This window comes from Camelus bactrianus, chromosome 13 (genome assembly GCF_048773025.1).
Source record: "Camelus bactrianus isolate YW-2024 breed Bactrian camel chromosome 13, ASM4877302v1, whole genome shotgun sequence".
Lineage (NCBI taxonomy): Eukaryota > Metazoa > Chordata > Mammalia > Artiodactyla > Camelidae > Camelus > Camelus bactrianus.
In genome coordinates, this window is record NC_133551.1 from 12407109 (window position 1) to 12434233 (window position 27125).

Sequence of the window (27125 nt, forward strand, 5' to 3'; positions counted from 1 at the left end):
CCGTTGTATGTGAGACTTAGTGACCCCAGCTGAATAAATGAGTCCCTGGTGCTGCATGAAGTTCTTCGTGTGAAAAGCAGCTTAATATAAAAACATCCCACACCTGAAGTTCAAAGTCTATTCTTGGGACCTATAACTCTGGACAACATTTAAAACCACTGGGCATGTATACATATGTGAAGTTTTAATGTAATAATACCAACATGCAAATTAACTTGATCTGCGACTATCTCTTAAAGGAATGCAAGCATTCTAGACCCTGCAACTCCAAGTACACTGGAAAGTGAGGAATTATAGCTCACAACCAGCATTTAGAGAAAACCTCCCTAGAAAACCGCCAAGAGAAAACTTGCCCAGAAAATAGTTCAAGCAGCCTGACATTTAAAAAAAGCCGCAGCTGCGCACTCTGTGCTGATCAGGAAAGAGCTGTTTTCCTAACCTCTAGTCAGTTTCGGAGAAACTGAAACTTGCTTTCACTTTCAACTGGCATGTGTTCAATAAAATAGTTGCAAGTTGTCCTTATTCAACAACAGAAAATCCCTTCTCGTGAGAAAAAGCAGAGGAGAGCCAGAGACTTCCCATTTATAAAATGACTAATCACAATGTCATTGTTAGTATAGTCAGTAAGGTTAAATCCCCAGTGATTCCGTCCACTTTTGCAAATACAGAGCCACGGTGGGCAAAGCGGTGAAGGGGGTTAGGAGGTACCAACCTCCACTTACAAAAGGCATAAACCACAGAGATTTAATATACAGCATAAGAACATGGTCAATAACATTTTAATAACTTTGCATGGGGGTAAATGGTTACAAACTTATTGTGGTGATCACCATAATGTGGACACCTGTCAAATCATTACATAGGACACCGGACAATAATACAATATTGTACGGCAACTAAATTTCAATTGAAATGTCATTTTATACAATGTGAGTAAGAAAAAACAATACATTAGTATTACACATACATAAAATGTATAGTTTTAAATGTGTGTAACTAAATTAACAAATAAATGCTTTACATACGTATTTTATTATTTCTTCTACATTTCAAATTGGCAATAATGTGGGTTTTCTGTCATATTTGGGGTCATTTTATATTTAGTCACACATGATACCCATTGAGCTTATACTCTCTGCCAAGCCCTGTTTTAATGGCTGAAGATACACCGTGAATACATGAGGTCCATGTTCTTACGAGCTTCAATTGCAGGTAATCAAGAGGGAAAAGGAAGAAAAACCAAGGTGATGGGATGGAGATTGACAATGGTTCATGGAAGACTTCAGTGAGAAGATGCCATTTCACTGAGAGCAGTAGAATAAGAAGCCAGTCCTGCCAAGACCAGGGGAAAGTTTCAGATGCAGAAAATCACTGTACACAGACTGCTCAGGCAGGAAGAATCTGGGTGTGTTCCAGCAACTGAAAGACCCAGATAAACCATATTTTTCAAAGCAAATTAAAATGCTCCTTACTCAGACATTTAAAAAGATAATAGCAAAGTGGGAAAGGAAAGAGTATTCAATTTCATTTCTTAAACTTCAGACACAGACTTCCAGGTGTACTGTGGGATCAGGAGAGAACCTTATAAATATCTCCTTTCCTTCTCACTTCTCTATTCATTGTCAAGGGGGAGAAAAAGCAAAACAATTTAAGGGTAAACAGGGTTTCAGATTCACACCCCACATCGATGACTTGCTTAGTGAATTTGAACAGGCATGCTGTTTACCCTCCCTCATTGTTTGTTTGTAGGCCTCACTGTTTGTAAGCCTCATTGTTTTCACTATAAGATAGAGACGACACCACTTACTTTGCACAGTTGTAGTTAGGATTGAGCGAGGCATGTAATACATGTAACTCTTAGAGAACAGTCAACAAATAAAGCAGCTCCTTCTGTTGCTGTTTACCCCACAAACACAGAAAGGCAGTGCAGTGAACTGGTTTAACAAGAGGGTTTGGGATCAAGAATGATTTGGTGAGATCATTTACAGTACTGTGATTTGGGACAAGACATTAACTCTCTCTGTGCCTCAGTTTCTGTAAAATGGCGGGGAAATGTTTGTTATGAGATGTGAGTTACTGAACCCATGTAGCGCCGTCAGTGCTGAGCCTGGAACACGTGTGCGATACTTGGCGCCACTTCCTGCCTGTGCACGGGGTATTCCGTTGCAGGTACTGTGTGTTCATGAATGTACAAGACATGTCCTTTTCCTCACCATATGCGTCAATGAGGAGCCAAGTTCACTGTAGGTGTGTCCATTATTTAAGGAAATTAAAACTAAAATTTAATATGCTTCCTCCTGGCTTTCTCAAACTGACCCCCAATCCTGAAATACATTCCATTATATTTAAATATCTAATAGCCACTCTTTTAAACAGCAAATGGTTTCTAAGATATCTTTAAAAAAAAAAAAAAAAGATAATGTGAAAGTTCTAGTTGAGAACTTGTGCCCAATCCATGTACCCTCCTATGAGCATAGCTTCCAAAAATTCCTTTTATGGTTGGTGAGTCATTGCTTTGTACTCAATGCTTTCAATTTCATTTTACTTGAAGTCTATAACAGAGCTTGCTTTACTGCTGACTGTCAGCACTCTAAAAGAAATCAGGAGCGCTCCATGACTTTGGGTGGGTGAGATAAAAGGCTAACCACCTCGCGAGAGACAGAGAAGTCGCAGAACTGAGAAGAAAACAGGTAAGACCTCTCTGCTTTGTCCTCAGAGCAGCTCTCGCTCCAGGGCTGAAGGAGCTCTCCTTGGGGAAAGGAGCCCATGTTACAACTGGTGCGGGGTGGGAAGGGATTTATAAAGGTCAGCTAGTTTTCTAAAAAATGACCAGCATCAAGGTCGGCTGCAGCTGAGCGTGCCGTGCGCCACGAGGTCAGATGGAGCCCTGCTGTCTGCCCTGTGTCATCACCGTGCTGGTGTGCGATTAAGCACCTAGGACGTGGGGCTTAACCTAAGAGCTTGAAATGCATGAGGACTGTCTTCTTCTTTGCTGGTGCTGTGTGAGCTGACTGGGAACATGATTAAATTACTGCTGTCTTTGATGGAACTCGCTCAATACTGATCTGCCTGCAGCTAAGGAACTGAAGGGGCTATAAATAAGTTATTTTCATGAGAAGGAAAGAATAGTAAATGAGAAGCAGGAAAACAACACTCACATTGCTAAAGACAAAGAAAAAACCCTGAAACCAAAGTGAAAGGTGTAGATTCATGAAGAGACCGCACTCCTCAATCGTGTATTTGAACTTCATTTCAAAGAACTGCTTTTAGAAATAGTGCGGGTTCACTAGGTCCAGCTTCTTGGTGCCAACTCACTCCCTACCCATTAGGCACTGAGTTCAGCCCCACTGCTTTGCTAAAAAGTTTCCTCCTTAAAGAATCCACGGTGGGGCAGCACTAAAGGCACCATCTTTGTTTCCTTTGTCCCTTCTGTGCTGTCAAGGAGCTTTGATCCTGCCTTCTGGAAACTCTTCCCCTCAACTCCTTGGCTAGGCGCCTGCTTCCTCATCACCCACTTGTCTGACAGCTTTCTCTCTTCTGTTCAGCTCCCTCCCGCCTCTCCCCTCCGCGACCCTCTCCCCTACCCTTCTTTCTCCTTTTCCTGCTTCTCCTTCTCCTCTACCAAAAGGGAAAAAAAGAAGAAACAGAAAACTTGGAAGTGTATGGCTGGAAAAATAGGTATGTCCTCTGAGCAACTTTCTCTCTTGCTCTCCTGATCTGCCTCCTGATCTTCTAATCTTTATTCCGTTGTCTTTTGTTCCATTACACCACACACACATATATGCGCAAACATGAGTTTTAGCAACGTGCAGTGATTAGAGTTGTGCAGTTTACCCCCCCTCAGCTGGAGGCTGATTTATTGGGAAGCTAATCAAGTCTAAGTGTCAGCACCCCTGCTCACACAAGCCCACACCAAGGCTTCGAAAGGGTCCCTAGCCTCGTGATTCACAAGGTCATACATTTTTATAAAATTTGCAATAGTAAGTGATATTGGTTCCACTTCCAAGATAGCAGTGTGAGAAGTTTTGGACTCTCATTCCAGCAAAAATAAGCATTAACTTGTAGGTGGGGGGTGGGGACACATTCAAAATCTCTGGAAATTGTTCAAAGACGTACATCAAATGATGGAACATTTATTCATGGAAATCTTTATTGCTAGTAAGGGTTAGTGAATAAACATGACTGAATTTCTCACACATTGGCAGGATGTACAACAAATCCCTCTAAATCCAATTTTACTTTCCACTTAATGTCTACTATAAAAATTTTAATGAGAATCCAAAAGGAAAGTTTTCCATGATAAACTAAATGAAAGATTTTGTTCATAAATCACTGTGGTATCAATATTTTTAATGGACTAGTTTGATAATACTTCTGTAACTTTCTAAAATGATACAGATCTTTCCTCCTTCTATCTCAGGATTGACCCAAAACTTTTGGCCATGTTGGGGAATTTTATGACCTTCCTTCTGAATGCAAAGTAACCTGGTGGAAGTTCTTGATCCGTTTAGACTAAAAATTCTAATTCATCCCATCTCTTTGCTTGCAGACAAGGGAACATGGCTTCAGCGATCCACATGCCAGAACCCTTGTGCCTCATTGAGAACACTAATGGGCGACTGGTGGCTAATCCGAAAGCTCTGACCATCCTGTCTGCCATCACGCAGCCAGTGGTGGTGGTGGCCATCGTGGGCCTCTACCGCACAGGCAAATCCTACCTGATGAACAAGCTGGCTGGGAAGAGCAAGGGTAAGTGAGGACACCAGCAGAGTCTCCCTGAGTCCCTTCTGTCCACCCACACTCCCAGCATTCAGGGCAGTGATAGGAAGAGAGGAAGTTAGAGATGGGGAGGAATATTGAAAGCTCACTTTCAAATCACAGCTATGCTCATATCTTCACTATGATCTGAAAGAATCAGCTCATGCCTCTTTGCATTTTGTCTTTTTTCTATCCTTTTTTTTAACTGTTGTAAGATATGCATAACATAAATTGACCACTGTAACCATTTTTAAGTTCTGTGGCATTGAGTAAATTCACACTGTTGTGCAAACATCACCACCATCCATCTCCATGAGCTTCCCTGAACAGAAACTCTGTACCCCAATAAACAATAACTCCAGCCCTTGACAACATCTTTCTACATGCTGTCTATAAATCTGACTGCCCTCGGAGTCTCATGTAAGAGGACTCATACATTATATTCCCTTTTGTGATGGCTTATCTCACTTAGCATCATATCTTCAAGGTTCATCAATGTTGTAGCATGTGTCAAATTCTCTTCCTTTTTAAGGCTGAATAATTGTATGTGCATATCAATTTGTTTATCCATTTATCTGTGAATGGACATCTTGGTTACTTCCACCTTTTGGCTCTTATGAATAACATTGCTAAGAACATGGGGTTACAAGTATCTGTTCAAGTCCCTGCTTTCATGTACTTTGGGTATATACCAAGAAGTGGAATTGTTGGATCATATGGTAATTCTATGTTTAATTTTTTAAGAAATCACCATAACTTTTCCCCAGAAACATTACCATTTACTTTCCCACCAGAAATGCACAAGGGTTCTAATCTCTATATCCTTATCAACACTTGGTATTTTCTGATTTTTTTGGCCTTCCTAATGGGTCTGAAGTATCTCACTGTGGTTTTCTAAATTAATAATTTTCTAATATTATCAAATATTCATTCAGTTTTACATTTTCCAATTTTCATATACATATCAATTAACTTTCAGGATTCACATAAGATCTACAATACATGTTTGGCTGCTCTGTCTTTTTTTTTTAAGTACAGTTGATTCACAATATTGTGTTATTTTCAGGTATACAGCAAAGTGATTCAGTTATATATTTTAATCAGCTTATTTTCCATTATATGTTATTATAAGATATTGTGGCTTTGATTTGTACTTCCATAATGACTAGTGATGCTGAGTGTCTTTTCATGTGTTTATTAGTCTTTTGAATAATTTCTTTGGAGAATTGCTTATTTAGGTCCTTTGCTCATTTTTTAATTTGTTTGTTTTTTTAATTTGCTTTTTTGTTTTTTGTAGGAATTCTTTATATATTCTGGATATCGATCCCTTAACACATTGATGACTAGCAAATATTTTTTTCCCATTTGTTACCTATTTAACTGTGTTGATGGTGTCCTTTAATACACAAAAGTTTTAGTTTGATGAAGGACAACTTGTCTATTTTTATTGTTGCTTATGCTTTTGGTGTCATATCTAAGAAATCATTGCCAAATCCGATATTGTGAAGCATTTCACGTATGTTTCCTTTTAGTTTTATAGTTTTAGCTAATACATTCCAGGTCTTTGATCCATTTTGGTTAATTTTTGCAGAAAGAAAGCTTTCTGTCTTTCACCATTGAATCTAATGTTGCATACAGCACCTTTCTTGTGTTGAGTTAGTTTCCTTCTATTTCTAGTGTGTTGATTGATATCTTAACTTCCCTGCTTCTTTGATTGTAAGTAAGATTAATACTGGTTGTGATTTCAGTTCTCTCTCCTAAACTTGATTTATTAACTTTTATCTCAATTTCCAGAAACTCCTGATATTAAAATTCCACCTCTTTTCTCCCCACGCCCCCTCTCAGGCTTCTCCCTGGGCTCCACGGTGCAGACTCACACCAAGGGCATCTGGATGTGGTGTGTGCCTCACCCCAGGAGGCCAAACCGCACTCTAGTTCTGCTTGACACTGAGGGCCTGGGGGATGTGGAGAAGGTAAGCATTGAGGATTCAGTTTTGGAATAAGCCCCCCATCTCTGAATAGTCTCTACAAGATTTAATTTTTCTTTAAATAAAAGCTTGCACTCAATCATGTTTTTTTTTTTTCATTTCTGTGTATGTGCCATGAGACCAATCTTAACAACTATGGGTCAGGAAAATATTCATTAGGCAGAACCCTAGAAGCAGAGCATAGTGGTCAGTAGAGAGTATTCTAATTATTAATGATAGGCTGGTTGTAGGCTACGCCAGTGAACTCAGATGCATAAAGGTAGCACAAACAAAATCAGCGTAACGACTCTTATCCTGCAAAGAACTTTAGTTAAGGGATCAGGTTCTATCCCACAAATCTGGCTTTAAATTTAATCTGTCAATAATGCAGTGACCATCACAAATTATTTGACCTCTTTCAAGCTGAGCTTTCTGATTTGTAAAACACATATAACAGATCTACATTTGCCTCATAGTATTATTTTCAATATTGCATAAGGTAAGTAGTGGAAAGTGTTAGGTGCATAATAATTGCTGAATGATTGATCCAAGTATTATTATTCTTATATTAAGACAATTTTCTGTAAAAATGAAGAGAAAAATTTAAATTTAAATTATACTTAAGGTCTTACAAAGTCTAACAACATTGACTATTTGTTTTGCAATTATCTATCAATCATCTTAAGAGGGTCTAGTCAGAATTAGTGTAAACGAAAAATCCCAATCAGAAAACTATTCAAAGTTCAAGCCCTGGGGGAGGATGTGGCTCAAGTGGTAGAGTGCATGCCTGGCATGCACAAGGCCCTGGGTTCAATCCCCAGTACCTCCTCTAAAAATAAATAAATAGATGAAACGAAGTTCAGGTCCTCCTGACAATCATTTTTGCTTAGATTTGGTTTCCTTTTATAGGTCATTAGTCTAAAAAACTAAATTAAAAAACCTCCAATTAAAAGAACATCCTTTTACTCCTGCTGATCTGGAAAGTGCCATGACAATGAAATATAATCTTGGCCCAAATGTGTTCTGATTCCCAGGGTGACAACCAGAATGACTCCTGGATCTTTGCCCTAGCAATATTGCTAAGCAGCACATTTGTATACAATAGTAAGGGAACCATTAACCAGCAGGCCATGGACCAACTACAGTATCCTTTTTGGGGTCCAGAACAGCATCACATTCAGAAGGGAGGCCTGTATTTAAAAAAGATAGCTGCCTAACTGTGAATCCTGGAGAATCAGACCCAAAAAGAGAAACATAAAAAATAATTCAAGGGCAGGGAAAAAAGTCCTATGTACCCACTGAAGGATTGATACTTGGGTTAAGAACAAAGGTGGTAAGCCTAGCATTGCTCCTCAGGTGAAGAGCCCCCTCCAGATGTCCCTGGCAGCAAACTGGCAGTGCCAAAATAGCATGGGCCCTTTGGAGCATGTCAAGGCTTTTTAAAAAGTTGAAGTATAGTTGACTTACAACATTGTTAGTTCCAGGTGTACAGCAACGATAGTCAGGTGTATATGTGGTTGTTTTCATATTATTTTCCATTGGGGGTGATTGCAGGACGTTGAATGTGGTTTCCTGTGTTTTACAGTAAATCCTTGTTGCCTGTCTACTTTATGTAGAGTAGTTTGTATCCGTTAAAAAAAGAAAGGACAAACGCAAAACGACAGTTTTGAATATGTGGAACTACCGTAGGAGAGGCGACACTCTTCTTTTATGCCAGTTTTCCTGAATTTGCTGCTCAGCTATGTGACAGAGCTGACAGATAGAATCAGGGCAAAATCCTCCCCTGAGGAGGACGGGGTTGAGGATTCAGCTGACTTTGTGAGCTTCTTTCCAGACTTTGTGTGGACGCTGAGGGATTTCTCCCTAGACTTGGAAACAGATGGGCAGTGTATCACACCAGACGAGTACCTGGAGAATTCACTCAAGCTGAAGAAAGGTAAAGGGGACTGAGAACTGGTAAATGAGGTCAGCACCCAAAACTATCATTCTTTAGTTTTCTATCCAGTTTTCTTGTATTTATGTTTTCTATTTCTTCTCGGGGGCCATTACTTAACCTGAGAGCTCGTTTAATACCTGAACTAATACATTTGATTTTGAACTATTTTCTCTTGTTCTAAGAAAGAGTTGCTTTTTCTTTTACCTTTCCCTGTGCTGTGCCTAGATTGATATGATCTTCTTAGGGCTTGTGATGCTGTAATTAGCCAGAGTATGGAGTAGAATGGTCATGTATTTGAAGAAATTAAATAAAAGCATGAACAGTGCATTAGTCCAGGGGTTGGCAGACTACGGCCCACAGTCAAATGATGGCCAATCCAGCCGGCCAGCTGTCTTTGTAAATAGGGTTTTACTGGAAAACAGCTATGCCCCTTCACTTATAGACTATCTAAGGCTGCCTTCATGCTGTGATGGCAGATAGAGTACTTGGAAAAGAGACCATCTGGCTTGCAAATGCCTAAAATATTCAGAAAAAGTGTGTAAGCCCCTATATTAGGCAAATTCCCTTTTATCTTCCTCCAGGTACCAGTGAAAAAGATAAAATGTTTAATCTGCCTCGACTCTGTATCCGGAAGTTCTTCCCAAACAAGAAATGCTTTATCTTTGATCGACCCACTCAGAGGAAGCAGCTTAGCCGGCTTGAAGAACTGCGTGATGATGAGCTGGACTCTGAATTCGTGCACCAAGCTGCGCTCTTCTGTGCCTACATCTTTAGCAATTCCAAAACTAAGACTCTGTCAGGAGGCATCAAGGTCAACGGACCACGTGAGTCCTCTTCCCAGTCTTCCCTCTCGCTGTTAAGACTAAAGGACAGTGTATAACATCCCCTTAGTTTTCAGCTTTGAAAAATGCAAACCTACTGCTATCAGCATATTAAGTTCTAGATGGCACCAACATTTCTAATAGACCTTATCACTCAGATTTCTTAGGTGAGAAAAGATAGGAAAGGCCAAAGGGAAAAAGCTCTAAGAGCTTAGTGTCCTAGACGCTGGACCTGCCCTGTCCAGTATGGCTGTCACTAGACAGGTGTGGCTATTGAAATTTAAATCTAAGTTAAAATGAAAGAAGTTTAGCATAATGATCACACAGCTGTATCTCAAGGGCTCATCTCTACACGTGGCTAGTGTCTACCCTACTAGATAGCACATACAGAGCACTTCCATCATCCCAGAAAGCTCTGCTGGTTAATGCTCTGCTACAAAAAGCAAGGAGGACTCCTTTAGAATTGTTCCCCACATATTCACCCAGGGTTTCCCATGGACTTACCACGGCTGATGATACAGACTTCAATGAGAGAGGTATGGTTTCTGTCCTAACAGTGCTTGGGAGTAAGGTGAATGCAATCAGTAAACACAGGCCTATGCTATCTACAACAGAGGTTCTCAGTCTTCGATGTGCATACATACCGCCTGAGGATCTTGCCAAAGAGGACGGTCTAATTCAGTTGAACTGGGGCAGAGGCTGAGAGTCTGCATTTTTAGCAAATTTCCAGGTGATGCTGAGGACATGGATGCTGTTAAGGCAAACGGTTGGTAATAGACATGGTCAGGATCACACAGAATAGAATCTTTACTCATCCCACCTACAATAAACGTCATCATTTGTTCCTTATTCGTAGGTCTGGAGACCCTGGTGCTGACCTATGTCAGTGCCATCAGCAGTGGGGATCTTCCCTGCATGGAGAATGCAGTCCTGGCCTTGGCTGAGATCGAGAACTCGGCCGCAGTGCAAAAGGCCATTGCCCACTATGACCAGCAGATGGACCAGAAGGTGCAGCTGCCCACGGAAACCCTCCAGGAGCTCCTGGACCTGCACGGGGCCTGTGAGAGAGAGGCCATCACAGTCTTCATGAAGAACTCTTTTAAGGATGTGGACCAAGTGTTCCAGAAAAAATTAGCGGTATATTTGCTCTTCTGATTTATGAGAGGCAGGAGTTCCTTCAAAGATGTAGACCATTTATTTCAAAAGAAATTAGCAGTCATTTTTTTCTCAAGTTTATACAGATTAGGCTCTTGGAAAGCAAAGTACTACTAGAAAATGAAATGGGTGCTTATTTTGGCAAAAGCAATTTTACCCAGACTTTTAAATGGTGACAACCACTATTTGTTATTTAAAAAGAGGAACCAGTTTTATTATGGTAGACTTAATTATGATGGACTGAAAATTTCTTTCTTTCATGAGTAATCTAATCTTCACTCTAATTTAATTACATGCATATAAGTAACCATCAGAGCTTCTGATCCAATTACATGCTCATTGTTATCAGGCTGACATGATATTGTAGACAAAAGCAAAGAAAACTGTAGTCTCATTTATCTTGAGCAGGCTTATGTTGAGCCCCATTTATTTCACATTTAATCACTGGTCCAATTCATAACGCGTAAGTTTATCCCCAAAGGCGTAGGGTAAAGCTAGTAATCTCTGCTCTGAACTCCACTTCCAAGCAGAAAGGGACTTGTAGAAAGTCAGGATCAGGAGGAAGGATACGGCCCGGCTGAGTGCCTGCAAGTTTCTCTAGGGGTCACAGAGCTTTTTCTGGTGGTGGGGAGGAGCCTTTCCAGAAATTCTGAGGTCAAGCTAACATCTTTTCCCTACTTTGCTTACTTCCTATTTTTACATTAAAGGCCCAGCTAAACAAAAAGCGAGATGACTTTTGTAAACAGAATCTTAAAGAATCATCAGACCGTTGCAAAGCGTTACTTAAGGATATTTTCACTCCTCTAGAAGAAGGTGTAAAACAGGGGGTTTATTCTAAACCAGGAGGGTATCGTCTTTTCATGGAGAAGATACAGGAGCTGAAGAAACAGTATGACCAGGAGCCCAGGAAGGGAATACAGGTAACAGGGATTGGTTCTGGGAAGCTGCTGACACGCCTCCTTGAAACACCAATGGGACTAAGCGTACTGCACATGGATGCGCACGTACAGGGCTGACAGCATTCCTGCTCTAATTCAGTAACCACGGACAGGGAGCCTGTTATACCAGATGCAGCCTATATGCTCACCCGAGAGAGTGCACTCAATTCACAATCAAGTTAGAAACTGGATTATCAGATTAATCAGCAGGTATTTCTTGTAGACCACTATTACAGCTGGATCTTTATGTCGCAAGAGACAGAAACCCAATGATAGTTGCTTCAGCAAAAATGGTAATTCATCAGTTCAGCTTTCAACCTGCTTGAAGGATCAAAGTAGCCAAGATTTCAAATAATGTCATCGCATATCTCACTGTCTGTTGCTCCACTTAAGCCCACACTTCCCTCCCTCCCATTCTCCTCCTCACCCTCTTTCTTCTGATCCACTTTGTCCACGGTGGCTTCACTCTCCAGCGTGCTCACCCCATTGGGACCACAGCACCCACAGCCCCAAAATTAGAGTCCTCGGTCAAAAAGAACAGAGCATCTCTGTGTCTATCTCAGTCCCTGATAAAGGATTCTGCTCAGCAGGGGGCCAAGCCTGGCCAGCCTGGAGCTCGTGCTCACCCCAGTGACTGAGAATCTTGACCACCGGGCACACCAGGGCCAAGAGGAGCAACTCTTAGAGGGAAAGATGGTGGGCAAGTAAGTGCTCACAGCCATTTCCTACTATTTACTCCATTTTCTCTGGGTCCTAGGCTGAAGAGGTTCTTCAGGAATACTTGAAGTCCAAGGAGTCTGTGACTGACGCAATTCTTCAGACAGACCAGACTCTCTCAGAGAAGGAAAAGTTGATTGAAGGTGAGGAGCGAATCAAGAGACCAGATAGCCCCAGAAGCCCATAAACTTCAAATAACTGGATGAACCTACAATCCTTGAACTATAGTGGGATGACATAAGATGCCTCTTACTTGCTGAAGTCATTTCCGCGCCGGGTGTACGCAGTCAGTAGCAACAATGCCAGATCAGTGCACACGGAAGAAAGAAGCAATATGGTCACCCACATACATGTTTCTTTCTCCTTTTCCTCCTGACAGTGGAACGTGCGAAAGCGGAAGCAGCACAGGCTGCAACAAAAATGCTGGAGGAAATGCAAATAAAGAATCAGCAGATGATGGAACAAAAAGAAAAGAGTCATCAGGAACACGTGAGGCAGCTGACGGAGAAGATGGAGAACGACAGGGCGCAGCTGCAGGAAGAGCAAGAGAGAACCCTCTCTCTTAAACTTGAGGTAATTAACTGCATCGCCGCAAGGTTCTTCTTACTCTGTCTTCTCTCCCCTCTCCCTGATCACAAATTTGCCGTGGCAGTGAGGACACGAACCCCAGAAGAAGGACCTCGCTTGCTCACCTGTACTTTTTAATCCCCATCTGCCTACCCAAACTGGCCCCTGCCAACGTCTGGTTATTCAAAGGTTTTGTGTTTTTGTTTTTGTTTTTGTTTTTGCAGTTATGTCACACCCAGTCCGTTCTCAGTACATCCTTCGATCAGTGGTAGCTATTACCTGCTACACATTATAAAAAACGCCTCATCTCATCTCTGATCTTGCTTAATAGTATATGAAGCAAAAACTGCCATGTCTCTGTTACCCAGGAGATGAAACAGAGGTTCAGAAAATAGTAAACAACTTTTATAGGGTCACACAGCTTGGTGAGATGTCTGAACTATCTGCACCACTTAAGAGGAATTTTTTTAACTTTTTTTTTCTGTCACACCTAGTATGACTTTCAGCTCTAAGAGAACCTTTATAAGCAGAGGGGCTCCTTAACTCTCACACCTGTGTGTCAGTGTGTTACTCCTACGTGTTTTCTAGGCCCTGCTCCTAGTACGTGTTGAGCTGGGAATTATGTGCAGAAATCCACTATAGTCTTTATGGGGCCCTGATTCCCTTACCTTGCCTGTATTTTGCTGTCCCTGCCACCAAGTTGTGGAAGCTTAGATCAAATTCCCTGATCTAAGATTCAAAGACTTTATCAGATTTTAAAAATTATTTATTTCTCTATGTGTGTATGTGTGTGTATAAAATAGTCTAAATCCATAAACAGGATTTGAAGCTAAATATATCATTAAGATTGCACAAAAAGGTGGTACATGGGAGAAAAATTAGGGCTGGTAATTTAGGTTTATCAACATATTGAGAAACATAAGACAAAAATCTTTCTTAACTAAATGAAGGAGACTCAGGAAAAGTGATCACAGAGCTAGAAGGCCCAAGAGATTGTATAATGAAAAGTACAGTAGAGAAACTTTCAAGAAGAAATCAAATATTTTTTAAAATCCATGAATGTGGACACTAAATAGAAGTTAAGACACTTACTTAACACTACACTTTATTCAGTCTCCATTTGTACCTTTTTAGGAACAGGCCCGACTACTAAAAGAAGGATTCCAAAATGAGAACAAACGACTTCAGGATGAAATACAGAAGCTCCGGAAGAAGAAGGAACAAGCGGGAAAATGTGTCCTAAGTTAAAGAACTGAAGAATAGCAGTCTCCTGGTCACTCTTAGCCAAGGCATTCCTCAAGCAGTTTAGAATCTAGAAAAAGTGTCACCACACTTGATAATAATTAGGTCTTATATTTTTTAACACGAAAATTTCCGAAGTCATGCAGTAATAGGTGAAATCACGTCTATCTTCCTCACAGTATTGTAAACCGTGTAACGTGGATGCATCTCACCTCTTGCCAGCCCTGGAGGTATCATAAGCTGGTACCACTCAGGAGCTTCTTCTTCTAGATGACCAGGTAAAGTCTCAGGTAAAAATCTTGGGACATAGTTGAGCATGAGTTTGGCCAAGTGCACAACAGGTTCCCATATCAGGGACAACCATTCTAGCTTCTTAGTGAAGGCAATATATAGTGCACCATTGTTTCCGGACTGCTCAGTCTGTGGGTGATGGTGTCATTCCTGGGCACTGGGAATAGTCAGTGCTCACTAGTGGATTCCACGCTAAAGCAAATCACCTAATATAGAGCTCTCGAATCGCTACAGAATTTCCATAGGAAGATGGAAGAAACCATTGGCATGAGTAGGAGTTAGGTCATAAATAAAGGTGCTGGAGAAGCAACTTTCCCTTCTTACTCAGTTCACCCAGATTACAGTTTTAATGGGGCTCTTTAGAACTTTAGGTAAGTGACACTGGACTAAACATAGTAACAGGAAGGCGATTATGCATTGTGTGTTCCCAGCAATTTACAGTTTGCAAAGATGAACTTTAAATGGTGACAGATACCGTGTTAGGAAACTGAGCTAACTGAATTATGAGATTGTTTGTAACCCTGAAGTTTAGGCTGTCTTTTCCCAGTTCTTCAAAGTCGTACTTGAAAGCCTGCTTATCTTCCCCCAAGAGAATATGGGTTCTTTTTTGACATTTTTGACCAGTAAAACAACACTCTCGGTATTACCTGGTATATATGGACTTTCTCACAATTGTTAAAACTCCTAAGTGGTTGCTGCTTCTTAAGGAGATTAAGAATTGTTTTCAAGCTGGAAATAAATTATGCTTCACTGAGCTTTATGTTTCTGATTTTTTATGTTTTCCACCAGAAAATAAGGTTTTAGTCTATATAGCCGTAAGGTTTGGCTAACTTTACGGTAAAAGACTGGATGGTAACTCTTCATGGCCTCTGTGAGCCATGCAGTTTCTGGCCCAACTAGTCAACTCTGCCACAAAGCAACCACAGACGATACGTAAATGGATGGGCATGGCTGTCTTCCAATAAAACATTGTTTTCAGAAACAGGTGGCACTCACAAACCATAGTTTGCAGACACTTGCTTTATGGAAACATTAGTCAAAGTTCTATGCATCTGCCTTACGTTGCTTGCATTTGTAAGGAACATATGCATTAGATTGTCTATGTTAGCATCCTGAAAATATCATGCAGTGTTTCAAAATATTACATGAGGAGGGAAAAGCAGGGAAGCAGCTGATGCCACTAAATCGACATTAATAAACCTGCTTTTTCTGATTGCTTGGGACCTTTTATTCCATTGAATCCCCTTCCTTCCCATCGGGATGGAGAATGCCTGCTTCCACAGCTGGGCAAGTGTTGCTAAGCAGTGTTTCTTTACTTGTACTGCAATTTCACAGGGGACCAGGTGAGACCCACAGCCTGTTAGATGGAACATTGATGTAGATATGCCTTGAATTTTCCAAGCTGCCCTGCAACAAAGGCATAAACCAAATACATTTTCATTAGTTGAAGAAACTTCATGATAGAAAAGAATAACTCTGTCCTCAAGAGCAAATAGAGTTTCTTTATTAACCATTTGAAAATAAGAAAATTGAAACTAAATGAAACGAGGCAACTTCCTTCTTAGGTTGGTAGCGTGGGTCCATACTAGATCCCAAACCCTCTGATTTCTGGTTTGGTGCTTTCTCTATATCATCTCCAGAAACAAAATACAGCTCTCTCCCCGGGAAGGCATACTGCTTTCACCAACGGTCCTCAGTCTAGCTGTACATTAAAGTACGTTTATTACAGGATCCGACAATATGCTGCCTGCAAGAGACTCACCTCTGCTTTAAGAACACCCACAGGCTAAAAGTGAAAAGATGAATAAAGATATACCACACAAATGGTAACCAAAAGAGAATAGGGGTAGCTGTATACATATCAGACAAAATAGACTTGAATTCAAAACAATCACAAAGGCAAAAAAAGGTCATTATATAATGACAAAGAGATCCATTCATCAAAAGGACATAATACTTGTAAATATATATGCACTCAACATTAGAGTACCTAAATATATAAGGCAAGTATTAACACATCAGAGGTGAGAAATAGACAGCAATACAGTAATACTAGGGGCCTTCAATACTCCACTTTTAACAATGAATAGATGGTCCAGACAGAAAATCAATAAGGAAACAGCAGACTTGAATAACACTACAGATCAAATGGACCTAACAGACTTCTATAACATTCCACTCAACAGCAACAGAAAACATCTTCTTAAGTGCACACAGAACATTCTCCAAGAGAGGTATATATTAAGTCATATAACAAGTTTTAACAAATTTAATATGGAAATGACATCATGCATCTTTTTCTGACCACAGCAGCAGTACAGTTAACAGCATATGCATAGGTTTACTTTTGGCCTCTTATTTCCATCATCTGTATGTCTATATGCCAGCACTACCCTGTAGCTTTGTTACATATTTTGAGATTTGGAAGTGTAATGCTCCAACTCCAACTTTGCTTTCCTTTCTTAAGATTGCTTTGTCTATTCTGGGTCTTTTATAGTTTCATACGAATTTTAGAATAATTTTTCCTATTTCTCTAAAAAAATGCTCTTTGGGATTTTGATGGGGACAGCATTGAATCTGCAGATTGGGTAACACAAACATTTTAAACAACATTGTCTTCCAATCCATGGGATTGGACATGGAATGTCTTTCCCCTTATTTGCACCTCAAATTTCTTACATCAATGTATTATACTTTTCACTGTACACATTTTTTACCTCCTTGGTTAAGTTTACTCCTAAAATTTTTATTCCTCTTTGATGATATTGTAAATGGGATTGTTTTCTTAATTTTCTTCTCAGATTGTTCATTGTTAGTATATAGACATGAAACTGATTTTTGTAGGTTGATTTTTGTATCCTGTAACTCTGTTGACTTTTCTGCTAGTTCTAACAGTTTTTATGGAGTTTAGGTTTTCTACAAATAGGATCGTGTCATCTGTAAACAGAGATAATTTTATTCTTCCTTTCTGACTTAGATTTCTCTTATTTCTTGTTCTTGCCTAATTGCTCTAGCTAGGACTCCATTGCTATGTTGACCAGAAGTGATGAGAATGGGTAACCTTGTCTTATTTCTGATCTTAGAGAAAAAGATTTCAGCTTTTCATCCTTGAGTATGATGTTCACTGTAGGCTTGTCATTTTTGACCTGTATTACTTTCAGGAACCTTTATTTTTATACTTAATTTATTGAGTGTTTTATCATAAAAGAATGTTGAATTTTGTCAAATGCTTATATGTGCATATATTGAGATAATCATATCATTTTTATCCTTCATTCTGTTAATGTAGTGTATCATATTTACTGATCTGTGTATGGAGAACCATCCTTGCATTCCAGGTATAAACCAATATTTGACAAAGGTCCCAACAATATACAGTGGAGAAAGGATAGTTTCTTCAACAAATGGTGCTGGGAAAACTACAATTCAATTGATTTTTAAAACACAGTCATTGTGTCCTGCAGCCTCAGTATGCAGATTTATTAAGATGTTCTGAATACAAGATTATTTTATGTTGTTGGGTGATGAAAAATATAGTATTGGAAAAACTGGATATCCATATGCAGAAAATAAAACCAGACCCCCACATACAAAAATAAACTCAAAATATATTAAGGGATTCAACATAAGATGTGAAAATGTAAAACTCTTAGAAGAAAATGGAGCAAAAGCTTTTTGACATTAGTCTTGGCATTGGTTACTTGGATATAACACCAAAAATACAGGCAGCAAAAGCAAAAATAGACAAGTGAGACTACATCAAATTAGGAAGCTTGTGTACAACAAAAGAAACAATCATCACTGGTAGAATGTGTGCCTAGCATGCACAAAGTCCTGGGTTCAATCCCCAGTACAAACATTTAAACAAACAAACAAGCAAACCTGATTACATCTTCCTGCCAAAAATACACAAAAAACAAAAAACAATCAACAGAATGAAAAGGCAACCTGTAGAACGTGAGAAAATATTTGCAAGCCATATATCTGATAAAGGGTTAATTTCCAATATATAAGTAATTCCTACAACTCAAGAGCAAAAAAACAAATCACTTGATTAAAACTACAAAAAGGATGTGAACAGACATTTCTCTAAAGATTATATACAAATGGTCACCAAGTATGTGAAAAGACGTTCAACATCAGTAATAATCAGGAAATGAAACTCAAGGCTACAATGAGCTATCACTTCACACCTATTAGACGGTTATTATTTTTTAAAAGCCTGAAAAGATTATGCATGTTGGCAAGGATGTAAAGAAATTGTAACTCTTATACACTATTAGTAGGAATATAAAATGGTGCAACAGCTATGGAAATAGTGTGGGCATTCCTCAAAAAAAATTAACAATAGAACTTCCATATGACCCAACAATCCCACTTCCAGGTACATATGCAAAAAAAGATTGAAATCAGGATCTTAAAGAGGTATCTGCATTCCTAGGTTTGTTGTAGCATTATTTACAGCAGCCAAGATATGGAAACACCCTAAGTGCCCATCAACAGATTAACAGACAAAGAAAATGTGATCTATACACACCAAGAAATATTATTCAGCCTTAAACAAGAAGGAAATTTTGCCATTTGCAACACGGATAAACCTGGAGGACATGATCTAAGTTTCATTTGTGCTGCATGAGTAAGTTCCTGAGATCTGTGCAACATAACGCCTATAGTTTAAAAATATGGTATTGTGCACTTTGAAATGTGTTAAGAGAGTAGAAATCATTTTTGGTGTACTCACCACACACCAAAGGAAGGGGAGGACTTGGAAGGTGTAGGATATGTCTATTGCTTTGATTGTGGTGATGGTATCATGAGTGTTTGCATGTGTCCAAGCTCATCAAACTGTACACATTAAATGTATGCAGTTCTTTGTATGTCCATTATACCCCAATAAAGCCACTTAAAAAAATCTGGAAAACAATTCTTTAGATCCAGACAGTCTTTCCTGACTGGTGAATTTTACCAAGCATTTAAAAAGAAATAACACCCATTCAAAATGGAAGAGGAATGGTTTCCCAGCTCACTCTACAAGCGTAGCACTATTGTGATACCACAATCAGACAGAAACAGCACAGAAAAAGCAAACTACGGACTATTATCCTATGAAAATGTATGCAAAAATCCTCAACAAAACACTAGCAAGTCAAATCCAGCAATATATAAAGCACCTCAGTGAAGTGGGGTTTATTCTGTGAATCCAAGAGTAGTTCAAAAATCAATTAATGTAATTCACCATACTAACAGTCTGAAGAAAAAAAAAACTTAATTATATAAATAGATGCAGATAAATCTTGACAAAATATAACAGCTATCTTGATAAAACTCCCAGCAAACTAGGAGCAAAAGTGAACTTCTAGCTAATAAAAAGCAGCTACAAACAAAACCTATAGCTAACATTATATTTAATGATGAAAAACTGAATGCTTGGCTCCTATTTCAGGAACAAAGCAAGGATGTCTGTTCTCACCACTCCTGTTTGACATTATACTGAAAGTCTTAAGCAACACGACAAGAAAAGGAAATAAAAGGCACATAGATCGTAAAGGATAAAATAAAATATCCTTTTTATCATATAGCATGATCATACATACAGAAACTCCTAGGGAGTCTACCTCTTAGAACAAATAAGTGAGTTTAACAAGGTTGTGACACACAAGATCAACACACAAAAATCAATCTTCAACTGCATTTCTATATACAAGCAATGAACAGGAGACCAAAATTTGAAAAGCAGTACCATTTACCATAGCTACCCCAAAATTGAAATACTTAAGATATAAATCTAACAAAACATGGACAGGATCTCTATGTTGAAAACCATTCTAAGACCAAGAGATTATAAGATATATCCATGAATCTCCTTAGATTCCATCGTAGTTTCTACAATGATGCTTCCCCTCACTGTAGAGTAGAAAGTTTAATACCCATTTTCTAGAGTTAACCCTGACAAAAGCATGTGCTCAACATTGGTTAAATTCCACTGAGCAATAAAAATACATCCATTGTTGTGTTGGGCTTTTATCCAAATAGAAAGAGGCAAAAATAAGGGCTGGAACTCAGAACCCAAATAATTTGCCTATCATATACAAACACACATATCTCTTTCCATCTGCCGAGAGTTCCTTGACAGAGAGGCAGTCATAAAACACAAGACAGGCAAACTCACCCAGTTTTTATTACACAGATTTTTTTTTACAACCTAACTCCAGAACAACTCCCCTAGAAAGTCAGATGAGGCTACCTGGAAGACAACAATTGTTCACGCTAAAGGGATTCATTCATTCAAAATACATTTGTTGAGTACCTACCAGGTACTCTGCCAAGGACTGGGAAACACAGGCGAAGTCCCTCTCTTCAGAAGCTAACAATCTAGTGGTCAATACAGAAATTAGACAAATAAATACATAAAATTAAATGCCCAGGAAGTAGAGGATTTCTATGATTTAGGAAGGAGCTGATCTTATCCCCCTATACCAAGATTATCTCAGATGACGCCTCCATATGTCTTAACTATGTTTTGCCCTATCAATTAGCAAATTAAAAAAAAAATCCAAATTGGGAGAGAGAGATAGGAAGAGAGACAAACTAAGGAAGCAAAAGGTGGATTACCTAACCCTAAAACATAACTTTACCAGTGTTAATCATCTGAGTGGATTGGTAAGTGAAAGAAATGGAGAAGGCAATGAGCTCCATCTAGCGGCCATCATTTAAATTTTTCTTCACAGTAATTTATCACTACCAGATATGGCCTGGGTCGGTTTGTTCATTGCCTCTCTCCCTCAGCAGAACATCAGATCCTGAGGGGCAGAAATGTTGTCTTTTTTTATCATGGAATCAGCAGAATCTGTAAAGGTGTCAGGCACATAGTAAATCCTCCATACAATAAATATTTATCACACTGTTTATCATCCCAACTGCATCCCTGACGCTTTTCCCTGAAAGTTTACCATGTGATTATTAAATGTCATGTTGCATGTTTCTGGAATTTTATAGCTATTTATAGTCTTGTACCATTTAGAAAGGCATCTTCTCCCTCCTTCTCTCCACAAAGTATTTCATCATTATTCCTTCTTTACAGACCTAAAGTATCTGTTGCTGATTTATGTTCCTGCCACTGCTCTGGAGATCTACCTGGTATGAAGCCTGCGGTAATGACTTTGGACCAGCAGCAGTGCCAAACGGACACTGCACACTAAGACAATTTGGCAAGCAAAGGGAAGTTGCCATAGACATCTTCCAGGAGCTGAGAACCTGCCTAAAATCCCTAAGAGACAGGCTTCTGAAAGCTTAAAAGCTCCATCATAAATGTGAGCTAGGAATTCCAGAGGCAAAGTCAGATTGAAAAAGGAAACACAACACCTTGCTGAGAAGAGCAATTTCTACCAGGTTCTAATGCACTGATACTTAGTGGTATAGCAGCGTTTTCTAACACCATTTAGCCAGAAGCCACAGACCTATTTCTTGTCTTGAAGGGCCCCGTACTAGTCAAAGTTTCCACAAGGACAATTTTTATTGCTATATCTTACATGTAGCCTTCATGTTCTGAATGGATTTTTTCCTACCAAACTGATTTGTAAAGTCAAAATTCATTTTCTCCTTTTAAAAATTGTTCCAAGACACTGAAAACTTTCTCATCTTGAGTAATCAATGGTAATAGTTCAACTGCTACAAATCTAGCCAAATGTGTATGTGAAAAGATAGGCAGACAGAGAGATAAATAGCTACTCAGCTACCCTGGGCAACGTTTCTGTGGGCAAATGTACAATTTCTATTATTGTCTTTGAAATACTTAAACTAATGTTTGTACAGCTATTATAATCTGGCTGGAAAGCATTAATACATACACAAACTCAAAATATTGCACCAAAATATTGCATTTAAAATAGCTACATGAGGCTGAAAACTAAACATAACTCTTTTTTGACAAATATAATTGTTTACAATATGATGATTCCATAAATGTATATGTATACATTGTAGAATGATTACCAAGATCAAGAAAATTAACACATCCATTACCTCACAGTTAACAGTTAATTCTTTTCTCTCTCTCTCTCTCTCTCTCTCTCTCTCTCTGTGTGTGTGTGTGTATGTGTGGAAAATGCTTAAGATCTACTTTCAAGAACGTAACCCTTGACAGCAGGAAAGTAAGATGGAAGAGGCTTCAGAACTTACAAACCTGGGCTTAGCTGTCTGTTTTCCTGGAGCAGGTCCTGCTTGGTACTGCTTGAGAATTATGAGTGAAGAAAGAACATAATTCTGCCTGCCTGACTCTCAGTACTTACAAGTACTAGAAAGCCTCTTGAGAAGCATTTCCAGATAAAAAGACATTGCTAATATCTTCCACTTTGATCTCCTCTCGGTCACTCTGTTGTCACCTGGAAGGCCACGTAAAAGTGAAGTGAGATGCCTCTGGTAAGCAAACTAGAGGCGGCGGCGGTAAACCATCACAGCCGTACTATGATTGCATTTCCAAAAACCTATGTAAAAGAACTAAACAAAATTGAGGCTGATTTCTTTCTCACGCAAATTTAGTAGGTCTAGGGCTAAGGTGGTAGCTGCATGCCATCAGGGCTCAGGCACCTTCTCTCCCATCCTACTGCGCTATCATCTTCAACTTGAAGATTCCACCTGGTGGTTCGAGAGGGCTGCAGCCAACGTGTTCGCACTTGAATGGTAAGGAAACCACAAACCATGGGAGCAATAAGGGCACAGGATCTCTTTGAGACATTTCCTGGAAGCAGCATATATAGCTGCCACTCAGATCCCATTGGCCAGAACTTAGTCATCTGGTCCACCCAGCGAAAACAGAGGCTGGAAATGCAGTCTTTATACCAAACACCCATACACTCTGCTGAAATTTGGGGGTTCTGTTGCTAAAGAAGAGACTACTAAATACTGGGGCACAACCAGCAGCCCCATCCTAAAGATTCTTTCTCCTTTTTTTCTTAAGGAACAATTGTATAGTACTTAGAACTGGGCACAATTCTAAGGTTTTTGAAGCCTACTAAGTCTTTTAATGCTCAAAATAGCATTATAAGTAACATTCTATTATCCACATTTCACAGATAAGGAATTGGAAGCACAGAGAAATGAAGTACCTTGCCCAAGGTTGCACAGCTGGAAAACCGCAGAACTGAGATTTGAACCAGGCAGTTTGCTGTACCTGCCTTCTGTCTTCTGTATTTCAGAGTATTTCTAGTCCTCTCTGTGCAGCAATGGAAAAGGCTTTATCTACATAAGGGAGATAACGTCTTTTTATTCAGAAAACAAATGGGAACGAGGTATAAGAAAAGTATACGCATCAGCCATTCATTCCAGGGCGTTACTTGGATTTCTCTTCTGAACACCAACATGAGTATAAATGACATAAGATTTCACACATGAACAAAGTATCTGAATGCCCAGCATTTGGTCCTTCAGTCATTTAATGAACCAATAACGACAAGAGATGGCAAATCAAACACATCTATATTCTCTCTCTACCTAAGCCCCACTGAAATAACAGTGGGGAGGTTCCTTTAAGCTACAACCCCATGAGAGCAAAAACAAGGGGAAAGACAGTGAATCTAAAATAAGATTCTAGACATTAGAAAGCAAACAGGCAGGTAGAAATCAACAGCAGATTCAAATAAGCTGAATCCTAGACCAGTCACAAAGACGGCCAAAAAGGCAATTAGATTTTACCACCAAAGAAACCCCAAAGGTTCAAGACAAGACACAAGAGGCTCATATAAAGGCCTTTCTAAGAAACCGCTGGATCCCAGATCCCCACCCCAGGTTTGCACACCCCACCAATTGGTCCCCCTTCACCTCAGCAAGAGATTGGCAATTTATACTCTGAAGAGGGTAATCAGAGAGTGTCTGAATTAGGAGAGACCAAGTGGAGGTGATGGTGGATGGTTAAGAGTGAATCTGCGATCCTCAGCCCTCTTTCCCTCCCTTGCTGCACCCTAGCCCAGTCAGCATCAGCTGTCCCTCTGACAACCTCCTAACAGACCTTCCTGCTTCTACTCTTGCCCACCTACAGGGCTCTTCTCCAAAGCAAACAGGGAACATTTTAAAAAATGTGATTAAGATTACATTATTCCTCTGCCTAAGATTTCCAGCAGCTCTTTCAGAATAAAATCTTAAAGATTTTATTCCTGGATCACTGTGCTGTAGACACACTGGTCTCTCTCTTGTTCCTTGCATGCCAAGTTTGTTTCCAAACCAGGGCCTTTTCAACTGCCATTTTCCTTTCCAGAATCATTTTTTGCAAGGTTGCCTCTTCATCATTCGATTCTGGGTTCAAATGTTACCTCTTCAAAAAAAAAAAGCCTTTCCTGCTATCCTACTGAAACTGTCTGTGGTCTCCACCCCTCATTGCTTCTTTCAGAGCACCTATCACCATCTGAGGTCATTGTATATAAATATACTGGTCTATTGCCCGTTTCTTCCTCTTTCAGGTTTGAGACACACACTTTCTGAGCCTCATTTTCCCCAGAAGCCTCCGCACCTATGTTCTCTACTCGAGTAATTTCTAAATATGAGAAAAAGAAAAGCAGTACCTGGCATCAGGAAGTCAGCTGACATTTACCCTTTAAGGCGTCAGTGTTGTTAGGAACTAGCCGCGCTGTTCCCCTGCAAAATACAACAATCTGACAGAACACCAACATCAGTCACTCTCTGATTATGATGAAGTGAGACAACAGAGAGTATCACGTAATAATCTTGTCTAAACACAGATGAAAAACAAGGTCTTTGCAAACTAAACACCAAACTTCCTCCTCTCCTAGCTAGGAAAGCTGTTACTTTTTTATCAATTACAAAATCAGTCTGGCAATGTCCCTCCATACTTCTACATGAGATGTGTTATGTTATGATACCCAATCTAATAATTACCCCCACTTCCTGAGAGCATCCAGAACAGCGTGAATCTCCCTTTCCTTGAACTCGCCCCCAAAATCGCCTCATACAAGCCCAAATCCTGTAAGTCTCTTCTAACACGCTGTTCTTTGAAAGGACCCGCGGTTCCCCGAGGAGTGTGCTCTCCATCTTTGCAGCGAGCAATAAACTCAACTTTTTGTCTACAGATGTGTTCTCAGTGGCCTTTTGGCGGGAGAGTATTGACAAACGAACGCGCCTCACGGCGGCTCACAAGCTAGGGGTAGGTCCCCTATTGTACACAATCATTGCTCCATTCAGAGGTCTTCTGAACCTCCCTATACCTAGTTGGAGTGTATTCCTTCAACCAAAGGCTATCTTTGTCTTTTCTCCAGGACTTGAATGACAATGCTATGCCCCTCCCGCATTCTATCCTCCGATCTTCATAAAAGAGGAAAGGAAGAAAATCTGATTACAAATTTTTTTTTTGCTTCTTTTCCCTTTTTCAGTTTTATTAGGTAGAATTAGTACAGTTCAATTGCACATACACATTATATTGCATGTAAATACATATATACAGCATACTGCACTTGGTTTTACTTTAACATATGTAGATTATTATTTCTAAGAACAGATTAAAGCTTTAGCTTTTTAAACTTACATAGTTATCGAAGGAATAAAGCCAACTACAAAATCTGATTACAAATTCTTAACAGAAGCTCTCCTGTAGCTAACTTCACCCTCAGGAAAGGAGTAATTCACCCTATTCCGTTTTCTCTTACCCAGTTTTCCCTCTTCACTTTTAAAGTGCCCTTTGTTTTCCTCCTCAGTTTCATTCCCCCTTTCACTCTCAGTTCTCTGATCAAACTCGTTTTACTGTTCAGGAATGTAAAGTTCCTCTCCACTTTTTTTCTCACCGCCACCATAAGGTGATAAATGCAAATACAAACTCTCCCACACACTCTACTTCTAACATTTTTCTTTCTTTCTTTCTTTTTGGATGTTTAGGGCAGCTTTATTCATAATCGCCAAAACTTAGAAGCAGGCATCAATCACAACATTTGCTGCTTATTATTTACTCATTCTTTGTAGATTGCTTTAAATAAGATTGAATATTTCATTCACTTATTATTGTATTGTTTAATTATTTTCATTTTATCAGGCGGGGGGTGGGGTGGGTGGGCAGTAATTAGGTTTATGCATTTTTAGAGGTGGTTCTGGGGATTGAACCCAGGACCTCCTGCATGCTAAGCATGTGCTGTAAGACTTGAGCTATACCCTCCCTCTCTAACATTTTTCTAAACACAGCCCTCCCCTCGCCTAAGCCTTGCGAACCCACAGCTTGCCTTTTCTTCCAAATCAGTCCTCACCCTATAACCCGCCCCAGTCCGATCGGTCACATACACCCTGTTAGAGATCTGGACCTAAATTTCACACTCGATCCCCAGCCCAGGCCCCGCCCTACCCCACCCCCTTACCCAGGCCCCGCCCTACCCCACCCCCTTACCCAGGCCCCCTCTATCCCACCGCCCTGATCTGATTCCGCACCTCCACCTGCTGGGTCCAATCCCGGAGCCCGGCTCTCCACACGACCAATGGCGCCCGAGTCCAGACCCCACGGCCAATCCCCAGCTCCAACCCAGCGCCCTCCATCCCGCCCCTTTTGTCTCCTCGGCCCCTCACCCTTCATCGCCTCTTCCCTGCGCAGCCCCGTTGCGTCCAGTCAGCGATCCCCGCGACGCCTCAGCCAATCTGCGTCCAGGCTCCGCCCCGACGTCGGAAGCGCGCCTCACCAGGTTCTCGAGCCCTCGCGAGAGTAGAGCCCCGGGAAGTGAGGCGTTCGCTGGAGCAAGGTGAGCGGGCT

The 27125-nt window shown here is 40.1% G+C and overlaps 2 protein-coding genes and 1 long non-coding RNA gene across 11 annotated transcripts in view; 2 read left to right on the top strand and 1 right to left on the bottom strand.

Moving 5' to 3' along the window:
- Window positions 1-761: 761 nt before the first annotated feature.
- Window positions 762-27080, bottom strand: LOC105075461 (uncharacterized). 3 transcript variants are annotated; one of them, XR_012511133.1, is made up of 5 exons: window positions 26945-27080; window positions 24946-25035; window positions 23497-23629; window positions 10127-10233; window positions 762-9523 (listed from the first exon to the last, which is right to left on the bottom strand). It is a non-coding gene; the product is annotated as an uncharacterized LOC105075461 (long non-coding RNA). The 3 variants fall into 3 exon arrangements; XR_012511131.1 differs by lacking the exon at window positions 23497-23629; XR_012511132.1 differs by lacking the exon at window positions 23497-23629 and having other exon boundaries at window positions 9987-10233.
- On the top strand, window positions 4560-15146 carry LOC141579557 (guanylate-binding protein 1-like). The gene is made up of 10 exons (XM_074376057.1): window positions 4560-4749; window positions 6604-6731; window positions 7760-7869; window positions 8465-8661; window positions 9243-9485; window positions 10339-10619; window positions 11345-11557; window positions 12333-12435; window positions 12672-12865; window positions 13994-15146. Exons 1-10 carry the CDS (start codon window positions 4560-4562, stop codon window positions 14105-14107), a joined length of 1773 nt encoding a protein of 590 aa, XP_074232158.1. The 3' UTR covers window positions 14108-15146.
- KYAT3 (kynurenine aminotransferase 3) overlaps window positions 26985-27125 on the top strand; it is a 57676-nt gene continuing 57535 nt past the window's right edge. For 5 of the 7 annotated variants that reach the window (XR_012511130.1, XM_010963295.3, XM_010963296.3 and 2 more), the window contains exon 1: window positions 26985-27114. The gene's annotated coding sequence lies outside the window, so the exon portion shown is untranslated. The remainder of the gene's footprint in view (window positions 27115-27125) is intronic. The other 2 variants (XM_010963297.3, XM_045522902.2) reach the window with 2 other exon arrangements.

Excerpts from the sequence above, each read along its gene's own strand:
- LOC141579557 (XM_074376057.1), top strand. The coding sequence starts at position 4,560 with ATGGCTTCAGCGATCCACATGCCAGAACCCTTGTGCCTCATTGAGAAC. Across the intron at positions 6,732-7,759 it reads GCCTGGGGGATGTGGAGAAG|GGTGACAACCAGAATGACTC; the intron begins GTAAGCATTGAG and ends TCTGATTCCCAG. Across the intron at positions 12,866-13,993 it reads CCCTCTCTCTTAAACTTGAG|GAACAGGCCCGACTACTAAA; the intron begins GTAATTAACTGC and ends GTACCTTTTTAG.